This window comes from Euprymna scolopes, chromosome 34 (assembly GCF_053919585.1).
Source record: "Euprymna scolopes isolate OS-2025 chromosome 34, ASM5391958v1, whole genome shotgun sequence".
Taxonomy (NCBI): Eukaryota; Metazoa; Mollusca; class Cephalopoda; order Sepiida; family Sepiolidae; genus Euprymna; species Euprymna scolopes.
Genome location: NC_136515.1, coordinates 21,995,535 through 22,007,373, shown reverse-complemented (window position 1 = coordinate 22,007,373; position 11,839 = coordinate 21,995,535). Strand labels below are relative to the sequence as shown.

Sequence of the window (11,839 nt, the reverse complement as noted above, 5' to 3'; positions counted from 1 at the left end):
ATTTGTTGACTGGACGGCTTCATATTCCGAAAAAGGAAGAATAGGTGCTTTTTGCATTCAACCCGACAAATAGGGTGTCTGCTGATTGGTTAAGGGGAATCGCCTTGACCAATCAGACAGGCTTTTTTTTTTTTTAGAATAGTAGAGGTGGGGAAGAAGATAATTTTTTTTATAGTTAGAACATGATGCGCACAACGATTTGGCACCCAAAGGTTATACAAGGCAGCTTCAGCGTTGATTGCCCCTTGATAGGACGTGTTATCCTGTTCTTGTCCTTTTTGCCAGCAGTGGCCTGTCGAGACGGAACTTCAAAATATAGCAGTCTTTATATTTAGATGAGGATTGATAATTCGTATTTTTTTGAGTTACTGTTCTCATCTTGAATATTATTCACACAACGTTTCGGTTGATGTAACTTTTGGCCTTCTTGTTCACTTAATATAACTAAATTCTTTTTTAAACAAGAGAAAAATCCATGTTATCTTCAATAACTATGCATCCAAACATGACATGAATGCTCCACAGATTGATCTGAGCTGTTATTGTTCCTGATATTCATAAACAACCTGATGAAATTGTGTCTGAGATGGGTATATTTGCTGATGACGCCACGTTCTACATTAGACAAAAAAAATGAAAGTATACATACCCAAGACAATGTCTGAAACCTTAGAAAATTACTTTTAGTGTGCAGTATGTTGGGGACATAAATGGATGGTAACATTTAATGCTACTAAGACAAAACACCTTTCCTCCAACAATTACTAAAAACCTTTTCAGCCATCGATTGCCACTCTAGTTGAGAGTTCATCATTGAAACTCCTCAGCCTAACATTCACAGAACAAGTGCATTAAAGACATTGCCAAGGTTCTTTTTTTTTTTTACATAGGAATCACCTCTTATCAAGGCCCAGAGGCTACTCGAGGATATGTGTTAAAGAGTGTACAGGAGTTAATTGGACAATATAATAATTGTTAGTAATAGAAATTTGATAAATTTGTTAACTTAAGTGGAGCGGTTCATCAAGAACTTACTTACGTTGGACTTGAAGGCAACCATATTGTAGTCAGCTGGAAAGCAGGCAAACAGAAGATAGTTCCATAGGCGTGCAGTTCTAAGAAAGAAACTTTGTTCATGGAATCTATGTTTAGGTTTAGGCACAGATAAAGAGTGGGGGAAATTATTGATAGTGATTTCAGCTAGATGAGTGTTTGTCATGAAAGTTTGGTGAGGGGGGAACCATAGATTAGAGCTCAGACGAGCACTTGCTATGAAAATAATGATAAAGCAGAGACAAACTCGCAACATCTCTTCTGTGAGAAAAAGGTTGCAGGGAAGAGAAAAGGGCATTCACTACTAGGCTACAAAGTCTGTTTTGAACTCTGTCAAGGCAGGATAAGTCCTTTCTAGCAGTTCCTGCCCAGATATGGCAACAGTACTCCATCCTTGGACATACCTGGCTTTTATATAGGTAGAGAATTGCATCAGCAGTAAGATATCTACTGGATCGATAGAAGGATCTCACTATTTTTCGAGTGGCCTTGATGTATGTGTTCCATTTCAGATTAGGAGTAAAGGTCAATCCCAGAAGCTTGTCAAAACATGAAGCCTGAAGGTTGCTGCAAAGAAGGTGGGTTCCCTCTACCATGCTAGAAAAATACTTTACAGTATCCTATATCTCTACAAAGCTACCATTCGCCCACGTATGGAAATTGCTGCCACATATTGGTCGGTGCATCAATTACTAGTTTCTCTCTATTGTATAGTGCTCAAAATAGAGTCTCCAATCTACAAGTTCTAAACTGTCAAGCACGCTTCAACCCCTGTCCCATTGCAGCAATGTTGCATCCGTGTACCTTTTTAACAAAATGGAATAGATATTCTCCATTCTTCAGAGGAAATTTTTTTTCGGCTCAATAAAACCAGGGTGAATGATGCATCGAGTGTCGGATAGAAGTCTAAGTCATGACTATATGCAGCTTTGCTGTTATGGACACATCAGATGAATGGATGAGTGTTCTTGGATTAGTAAATATAGAATAGTTAAGATAACAAGGGGAAGGCCAAGGAAAACATGGGAGAAAATGATAAAAATGGACTTGAGAGAAAGAAGGATTAAGACCCGGCCAGAGATAAATAAGGTTATAAGACAATTTCTAAAAGCTGATTAATGCATATAAGCATGTAAAAATGGACGTTCAACCGATGATGATGATGGTGGTGGTGGTGGTGGTGGTGACGATGAAGAAGAAGAAGAAGAAGAAGAAGAAGAAGAAGAAGAAGAAGAAGAAGAAGAAAGCTTGTGTATAAAAATTTTTTTTTTTAATGGAAATCGCTTGAAGCATGAAGCCATTTCATGTAAGGAGCTAACAAGAATGAAAGTTCATTATTGCAAAGACAAGCTGTGTAAAAAGCAGACATCTCTAGAATATTAGGTTAGACACATCTAAAACATTAGTTTAGATATTTAAGAACATTAGATTAGACACTGAAAAATATTAGGTTAGACACTTAAGAACATTAGGTTAGACCCATCTACTTCAGAAATCTAAATTGAGTTCAAACTCACCCATTTCCAAAAGAAATCGATCGGTTGGTCGCGTTCCAGAATGATCGGCTGATTAACCAATTCCATTATTTCTCTGATGTTAGCATCCTCCTGTCGGCTGATATATCTTTTCAGTGGATTTGATGATACTGTCGAGATAATGGCGATGCCGACGAGGCAAACAAAGCTGAGTGTTGCTCTCATGGTGGCAAACGGACTTGTGGAACCAAAACGTTTCAATGTCAGTTCTTTTATAGATGCCAAAATCGAGAGGCGGGGTGGGGTGGGGTTTTTTGTTGTTGTTTTGTTTTATTTTGTTTTATCAGGACCTGCAGGCACGTGAGAGTGGGAAAGGTCATCAAATCTACTCAGAGCAGAAGTCAAGATTTGATAAAGAAAACAAAAGATAAAGAAAAAATCAAATTTTGAAAAAAAAAAAAAAAAAAAAAAAGCAGAAAAGACAAAAGATTGTAATCAAAGTCCTTATTTTTTGTAGGTCAACTACACGGCTTGCCTATTAAAAATAAACGCCCTTCCAAAAGCTGTCCAATACATGTCAGCATGTAAACAGAAATAAATGGTGGTGGTGGTGGGTGATTATGTTATGTGTCCTAAAAGGAAGTTTTCTTCATAAAAATATTACGATATTCTAATTTCTTATAATAACATTAAAAATGTATAATTATTATTACTAGCAGGCCGCCCGGCATTGCCCGGTCGTAAAATACGCTTAAATATGACAATTTGATTAATACAGATTTCGTATTTGATATAGTAATGATTTAAAAAGTTAAAAAAAAAAAAAAAAGACTGCCTTGTATGCCACCACTGAGAATCGAAACCAAAATGTTTAGTCTACGATTTACTTTTTCCTTTGACGTTAATGCCTGAGCTATAAAGGCATGTTTGCTGCAAGGCTAAACATTAAAACATGAGCCAATAGCTATTACGTTATGCATGCATATTCATAATGCCGTCGTTTCATCTTCATCTGGCAAATGCCATATTTTTAATTTTCACACTTTTGCATGGATTTTCCCCAGCTACAACCCAAATAAAAAGTTCCGCATGGGTTCGAATACCCTATATATTAAGTTTCATGTCTGTAGACCTAAAACTGTCAGTGGAGTTTGGTAGGCAAAATTTTTTAAACAAATATATACGCACATATAAATATATAGAAAGAGGTTTGTGTTGACTATAACCTTTTTTCGCAAATATTATGCAAGTATAAATCAAGTAGAATATCTGCATGAATATAATTACACGTAATAGTTAACTAAATATGATCATCTCATCAGAAAACCGACAAAACTAATTAATTAAAATGAATGTTTAACAGAATTTGCAAATTAGCTAGATCTTTTTGCAGAAGAATGCAATTCCATGACCGACATATAACAAAGTTGTATTTTTTTTTTTAAATAAATAGACAAAAGAGTTTTTAATATAAATATCTATACACACAAAAAAAAAAGTTATAGGAGTATATATATATATATATATATATATATATATATATATATATATATATATACTAGCAGGTCATCCGGCATTGCCCGGTCATAAAATATATTTAAATATGATATTTTGATTAATGCAGATTTCGTATTTATTACTATATTATACTAGCAGTTCAGCCCGGCTTTGCTCGGGCCCTATGTACTGTTCATAATTTTGTGTGCATATATATATATATATATATATGTATATATATTTATGTGCATATATATATATATATATTTATGTGCATATATATATATATATTTATGCGCATATATATATATATTTATGTGCATATATATATATATATATATATTTATGTGCATATATATATATATATATTTATGTGCATATATATATATATATATTTATGCGCATATATATATATATATTTATGTGCATATATATATATATATATATATATTAAAAAGTTTGACTCATGTCCAGGTAACCTACATTGGCAGAGGAGTTTCGTAGAGTCTGCAAAGGTCAACTCTTTCAACTTTGACCTCTTGTCAGCCGAATTTTCGCCCAAAAACTGACTAAAAAGCTTGCTGGATATCTGATTACTCTTTATGTAAAATTTCAAACGTTTAGACCCATAATTGGCTGAGTAATTTGCTAGAAACCGCAAAGGTCAAATCTTTTGCACTTTGACCTCTTGACAGCCAAACTTTCGGCCAAAAACCGATTAAAAAGCTTGCCCTATGTCTGAATACACTTTATGTAAAATTTCAAATGTTTAGACCAAAAATTGGCTGAGCAATTTGGTAGAGACCGCAGAGGTAATTTTTTTAAAACTTTGACCCCAATTTTGACCACTTAACATTTATTTTTTTGGGCTCAAATCAAAATAAAAAGTTTGATCCATGTCCAAGGAACCTACATCTAAAATTTCAAGTGTTTGTTGCTGTTAGGGACCAGATCAATGAAGAGTATCATTACAGTTATTCCAATAAGCATTTAAGTCGGCACATATCGTCGGTGTTACGATGTTAATGGTACATTTTTCTAGTCCCTCGATGCAATCAAAATATTAAAAAACAAAAAAAACAAAAAAACAAAGGTGTCAAAATTTGTTATCATAACAAAGATCGGATATAAAAATTAATAGTGTGACTCTATTTACTATGGCAAGAAGAAAAAATAACGTGATGGTTTTTTTTATGTATATTTATGTGTGAGGTGTATCAGAATTTTGGGGCAAGTCGCCATTGAAAACATTTGATTAAATAGACTCTCCATGTCTACAAGCTTATAACAATATGAAATTTCAAACCCTAATTTTTATTTCAATAAAATGAGCAAAGACCAAATTTTAAAATCATAAAAGGCTTAATCGAAAAATATACAATTTTTTTTTCATGTTTTTTTTAAAAAAGATTTCACGAAAATCAACAAATTTAACTTCATCGAAATCTAATAAATATATATAACTGCCAAAAAAATCACTTACCTGTTCAAAATTACTAAGCTATGGGTGCTTCTATTCTTCATGTATAAGAATTTGTCCATTATATTCCATGTATTTTTTAAATAAAAGGATTTTTAAATCAAGAGTCGCGGAAAAATGTCTTTTTGACAGTTGTTTATCTGCCATTAGCAAAACTGGATGTTTGTTGATTTATGATTTGTTATATACGGAAGCATCAAAGTGACAAAAATAATTATTTATGCCATGCAGCCTTATCTCCCTTTTATATTTTTGACATATTTCATTTCAACAAGAAAGTGATCAGTATGTTCTACCATATGTGCTAAAAAATAACATTTCATTCATGGATTTTAGCCGATTACTAAAAATGCGCTTTACCAAATTTCCAATGTTTCTTATTCTCGTGAAGAAATACATGAATTTTCGATTTAATATATTTTAATTCTTCTTTATCGAGTGAATTTTTTTTTTTTTTTTTACATATCTAAAAAAAGAAAATAGAAAAAATTGTCATCAGCGTCCAATATTTACTTGATAATCTAAGCATAACATAAACTTCCACGTAAAAAAAATCCACGCGGTTTAAAAAAAAAAGGTTTTATACTTTTGAATTTACAGGTAAATTTTTAAAAAAGCACTTCTTTTTTTGTTTTAAATTATAATATTTTATTTATTGATCTTTTATCTTCAATTTGTGATATATAAAAATTTGGTACATAAATTAATTATTTAAATTTTAATGGACATTTCAAAATGGGGGGGGATGAATTTAAAAAAAAACGTTTGTCTAAAATATATTTGGTTTATTGGAAAGAGCATAAAATTTCACATTGACCCTGAAAATATCGTAAAAATTGAACCAATAGAAAACTTTTGATAGATTTTTAAAGTTTAAAAATTGAAAAAAATTAACTCGTAAAATTCAATTGATTTCATTACGTAAAAAAAATGGCTGCATGAAGGCGTGCCGGCACTTTGTAAACACTGTTTTTAAAAAATAAAAAATAATATTTCTATTATTTTTTTAAACGACTTCAATAGTTTATTTTGGAAGTATATATTCCATAAAGAAAATAAACAACCCACTTTTAAAAGAGAAATTACGAGTTTTTTATATTTTATTTGCAGTTTTGTGTTAAGGGTGTCAAAAATTCCCCAAAACTTCTAATACACCTACTGTATACACACTAAGTGTGCATGTGTTGATTTAGCACGAGAGTCAAGAAGGTGAGAATGTCTAAAGCGTTCAGGGTTCGTAAGAATATGAAATGTTCATAACTGCTAGTATGGTCACTGGGACTCTACGAGGGGCGTGCAATAAGTAATGCCCCTGACCCACTTCCAGTTGTTAGACCTAGCTGAAATTTTGCATGTACAATGATTTATATCTCTACGGGTTATATGGCAAATTACAGCTCTTAACTAATTGTGGTTTCTGTTTTACAGGTGTTTGAACTAAGTCAGGTGTGAAATGGAGCCTGTTGAATGTTGAGCAGTGATCCGGATTTTGTATTTGAAAGGACGCACACCACAGGAGACTTTTGATGAAATGAAAGAAACTTATGGTGATAATGCCCCATCATATGACCTTGTAAAACGCTCGCATCGTGAATTCAAACATGGTCGGAAGTCTGTGGAAACAGCTCTCAGACCTGGTCGCCCCCCCCCTCAGCCATTGATGAGGCATCTGTCCATCAAGTTGAGGCTGCCATTTTAGAAGATCGGACAGGAAAAATCTGACCCGACTGACTGCTTTTGGCGCGTTCGCCCCCTTTTATCATGGACAGACCAACTCCCAGAGAACCGTTAGGGAAAATATTTTAAAATTCTCTTTCCTTGCAATGCGATTGGCTGAAAACACAACATCCCTGTGACGTCAGGTGCTTTCAACTATGTCGGCGCACAGAGGCAGAGTTTTAGTTTTTATGAGTGCGAAAATTGCGTGGGTGTATGCAGCAACTGTACACGCCACTGAAACGTTGCTTGTACAGTCACTTACTATTTGTAGAGAGTCGCTACATGTTTAGGCCCAAAATCGGCAAAGGAGTTTGGTAGGGTTTTCAAAGGTCAAATCGTTGAACTTTGACCCCTTGAAAGCCAAATTCCTGGCCAAAAACTGATTTAAAAGATTTTCCAAAATCTCAATACCCTTATGTCAAATCTCGAGTGTGGTGACTGAAAATTGACAGAGTAGTTTGGTAGGGAAATATACACACACAGAGAGAAATTTCACTTTTATAGATATACTAGCGAGGGGTACCCGGCGTTGCCCGGGTGTTTGGGGGGGGGAGGTAAAAAAAAACGTAAGTATGAGGATCGAACCAGAACCCTTGAGTCAAAGTTGTAAATTAAAGTGTGAAAAAAAAAAAAACGTGCAATGTTAACCATTGCCCCACCGCGAGATGCTAACGGAAACACGTTTGAATTTATTTAATTAGTTGGATTTAGCAGGTACCCGTTTTAAATGAGGTCAAGTTTTGACTGCGGGATAGTATTCATTTACTGCTGAATGCTTTCCCCCCCCCCCCGAAGATGTTATAGGAAAAAGACTAACCCACATGCGGCAAGCAACAAATATTGAATATTCATCTTCTCGAAATCGAGCAAATTAAATAGACAGGCGAGCTTCGTTGTTAACTGTGAGATATTACGATTTGTATGTGATATAAAAGTTTTAAAAAGTTGTGAACCGACCGACCGCTTCTGAAAGAAGCCTTTTGTAGACACACAGAAAAAGCGAACACGCATACATACATTTTCGCTTTTATATTTATAGATAGACAGATAGATTTGACCCAATAAAAAAGGGTTTTTAATATGAATATCAATGCACAAAAAAATTATAAAACCTTAAAATAAAACCTACGTTGACATCTATGTTAATGACACAACTATCTATGGCAACACATGCTGATGACACGACTATCTATGGCAACACATCAAAGGTCGTAAATGATGATGTTCTCTCTGATTCTCTCTCCTCTGATCTTGAGCGCATGGTACAGTGGGGGAAGAGGTGGTTGGTTACCTTTAATGCATCTAAGACCAAGCTCCTATCTCTACATCATAAACGCTCTGATCCCCATCTGGCATCAATTGAAATGGATGGCTCTCGTCTAGGGGAGGCCCCATGTTTTGATAAGCTTCTGGGTTTGACCTTTACACCTGATCTTAAATGGAACACATACATCAAGTCTGTGGCCAAGGTCGCTGGAAAAATGGTAGGATCCTTCTACCGCTCCAGAAGATATCTCACTAGTGATGCAATTCTCTATCTATATAAAAGCCATGTATGTCCAAGGATGGAGTACTGCTGCCACATCTGGACAGGAGCTGCTAAAAACAGCCTATCCTGCCTTGACAGAGTACAAAATAGACTTCATGGCTTGGTGGGGGATGCCCTTTTCTCTTCCCTGCAACCTCTTTCCCACAGAAGAGACGTAGCGAGCCTATCTTTGTTCTATCGTTATTTCCATGGCAAGTGCTCGTCTGAGCTCCATTCTCTGGTCCCCCTTCGCCAATCTTTTTCAAAAAACACCCAACTAGCTGAAACCACCGTCAATAATTTTCCCCACTCCTTATCTGTGCCTAAATCAAAACGTAGATTCCATGAACAAAGCTTCTTTCTTAGAACTGCACGCCTATGGAACTCTGTTCCGCTTGCCTGTTTTCCTCCCGACTTCAACCTAGATGTCTTCAAGTCCAACACAAACAAATTCCTGATGAACCGCCCCCTTAAGTAATGACACTTTATCAATTCTCCAATACTATTACTACACTATCCCATTGATTACTGTACACACAATTACCCTTACCCCCGAGTGGCCCTTGGGCCTTGATAAGTGGTGAACTCCATATAAAAAAAAATATATATATGTATATATATCTATATATAAAAACTTATGAATATATATATGTATGTGTACACACACACACACACACATACACCCCCCCCTTCATGTTCTTCCTTCGCTAAAACATAACTTTTAAACCCAATCTATATTAAATGTTAGTGTGGTTCTTAGAAATACTGAAAGATCCTATCATCGTCCAAAATGGTCCTACGAAGATCAGGAACTATGCCACACATCTAGACATGCTCTGTAACTTTTAAATACCCTACATATTATGGATCATTTTCCAACAAGTAATATGCCTAAAATCATTATAAGAAATACAACTAAAAATGGCTTTATAGATTTTTGGTCCTCCGACAAAAGGAAGGCGAACCTGTAAATTCACCCTTGTCCATTCGTCCGTTCATCTGTCCGCACATTTCTCAATAACTACGCCTTAGAATTTTTTGAAATTTTGCACAAACACTAAACATGATATGTGTAAAAAAAGTAACAGAACGGATTTTCTGGGAAAACTCAGGTTACCCTAGGGGTGCCTTTCGTGTTAAAATGGCTAAAATTTACACTTTTGTGCTTATTAAAGAAATTGATGTCTTGGAATTTTATAAAACTTTCTGAAATTGATTTTTATATGATTTTGTTTGTCTATACTTCGCGATAACTCTTGGGTGTGCCCCAGGGGCTCTTTTAGGGCTAATAAAAACACTCGATTTTTGGGACTATTCTACCATATTTGTCCAAAACTTTTTGTGTATGTCGATTTAGCAGTTTTGCTAAACTCAAATTTAAATATGTTAAGGCCTTGGGGACTTCTGCGGCTAAATGGAGGGGCAGGGCAAATGATGGTCTTAGTCATTTCTTTTTTGCATGGTGTAGAACTCAAATTTACATATGTTAAGGCCTAAAACTGTATCGTTTGTTCATTTTCACCAAGATTTGACGTTCCCTGGGACTTTTGGGGCTAAATGGACGGGGGGGGGGGGGCGGTGCAAATGCTGAACTTAGTCATTTTTTATGCCTCTATCACTGTGCACTCACGGGAAACCATGCATGCTTCACTTGTTTCCAATAGAATTTATAAGGAATGTGTAGACACAACACCCTAGAAAAAAAGGTTTTTATAAAAACTGAGACTGACAAACAGATCTGTGACTATTTGTGAAGGCTGGGCGCTGTATGTACCTTCTGGGAAGGTTGGGCGTGAAGCCAGCACTCTCCCCATCCCCCCAAAATCTCCTCGCTACAAAAGCATCTACAAAGTTGCAGATGGCCTATGCCCCTCCAGGGGCTCAAAACTATGTTGCGTTTCATATAGATTATGAAGATAATTGTTCATAAGGAAATTTGTTTTCGACTAAAAATGTTTTTTTTTTTTTTTTGTATTGAACGATAAAGTCTATCTTTTGAAGATTTCCATCTCCAACCATCAGTTGACTGCGAATAACGGTTCAATGCGAATGGTAAATTACAGCTTTCACACCTCCAAGAATTGGCTATTAACCGATGCTTGACAATCCATTGAATCTTTTCGAAATTGTCAGAAAGCTTAATAACAAGCTAGAATATTGATATTTTTCCAGTCCGCATGAAATCACAGCATAAACATTATTTACGAGATTTGTTGAACGTATTTTAAGAATTCAGCGGCCATTTTTTTTTTTTTTTTTTTTTTTTTAGGCTGCTGTGTCTACACACATTAGCGATTTGGTGCCATGCGATGTCCACTAACGTGCAGGTGGGCATTTTGCGTGTATCATCAGCTCCGTCAAATTGAAAAAAAAAAAAAAGTAAAAAGCAACATTTTATATCACAATAATATTTATTTACATTTCAAGCAAGGAACTATTTGCATAATACTCTTAAATATTGAGATGACTTTGAAGGAGCACCGGATGTAAGTTATCACTGAGTTTACAAGCATAAAATGAACGTGGGAACACGTAAACGGGTTAAACAAGACGGAAGTATGACGTTTCTGAATTTTTGAGATAAGGATCGGTTATTCGTATTATCTGGATTCATCGGACTACTGTTCTCGTCTTGAGTGTCATTTTCACAACGTTTCGGTCGATGTAACTTTCGACCTTTTTTAGGTGTATCTTGTCGAACTCGAAAATATTTCTGTCAATCTCGGGAATTTGGATGGAATTTCGAGTGGAACTCTTCATTTATTTCGTTCCGTTTTAAATGCGGTACATTTTTGCATTACGTCTAACTCACCGTCCACATTCGACTTTTAAAGGTTTTCGGGTATGCTCACAAGGGTGGGGGTGTCTATTCCGAAAACCGTTCTCAACATCGGGGTTGGAGGTGTCTATTCTGAAAGGCATTCTTAACATGGGGAGGTTGGGAGTGTTTATTCATTGTAAGCATACCCCAAAACCTTTAAAAGTCGACATTTCCAATATGAACGGTAAGTTGAACTCATGTAAAAAAAAAAAAAAAAAAAAAAAAGTATACCAACTTGATTTTTTTTCGTTTAAAAATTAAATTAT

The 11,839-nt window shown here is 35.2% G+C and overlaps 1 protein-coding gene across 1 annotated transcript in view; it reads right to left on the bottom strand.

The window, feature by feature from the left end:
• Positions 1-2,790, bottom strand: part of LOC145259127 (ganglioside GM2 activator-like) — a 21,961-nt gene extending 19,171 nt beyond the window's left edge. Inside the window, exon 1 of the mRNA XM_080116806.1 lies at positions 2,571-2,790. Coding sequence (XP_079972932.1) covers positions 2,571-2,753 — 183 coding nt within the window. The 5' untranslated portion in view covers positions 2,754-2,790. The remainder of the gene's footprint in view (positions 1-2,570) is intronic.
• Positions 2,791-11,839: the final 9,049 nt, after the last annotated feature.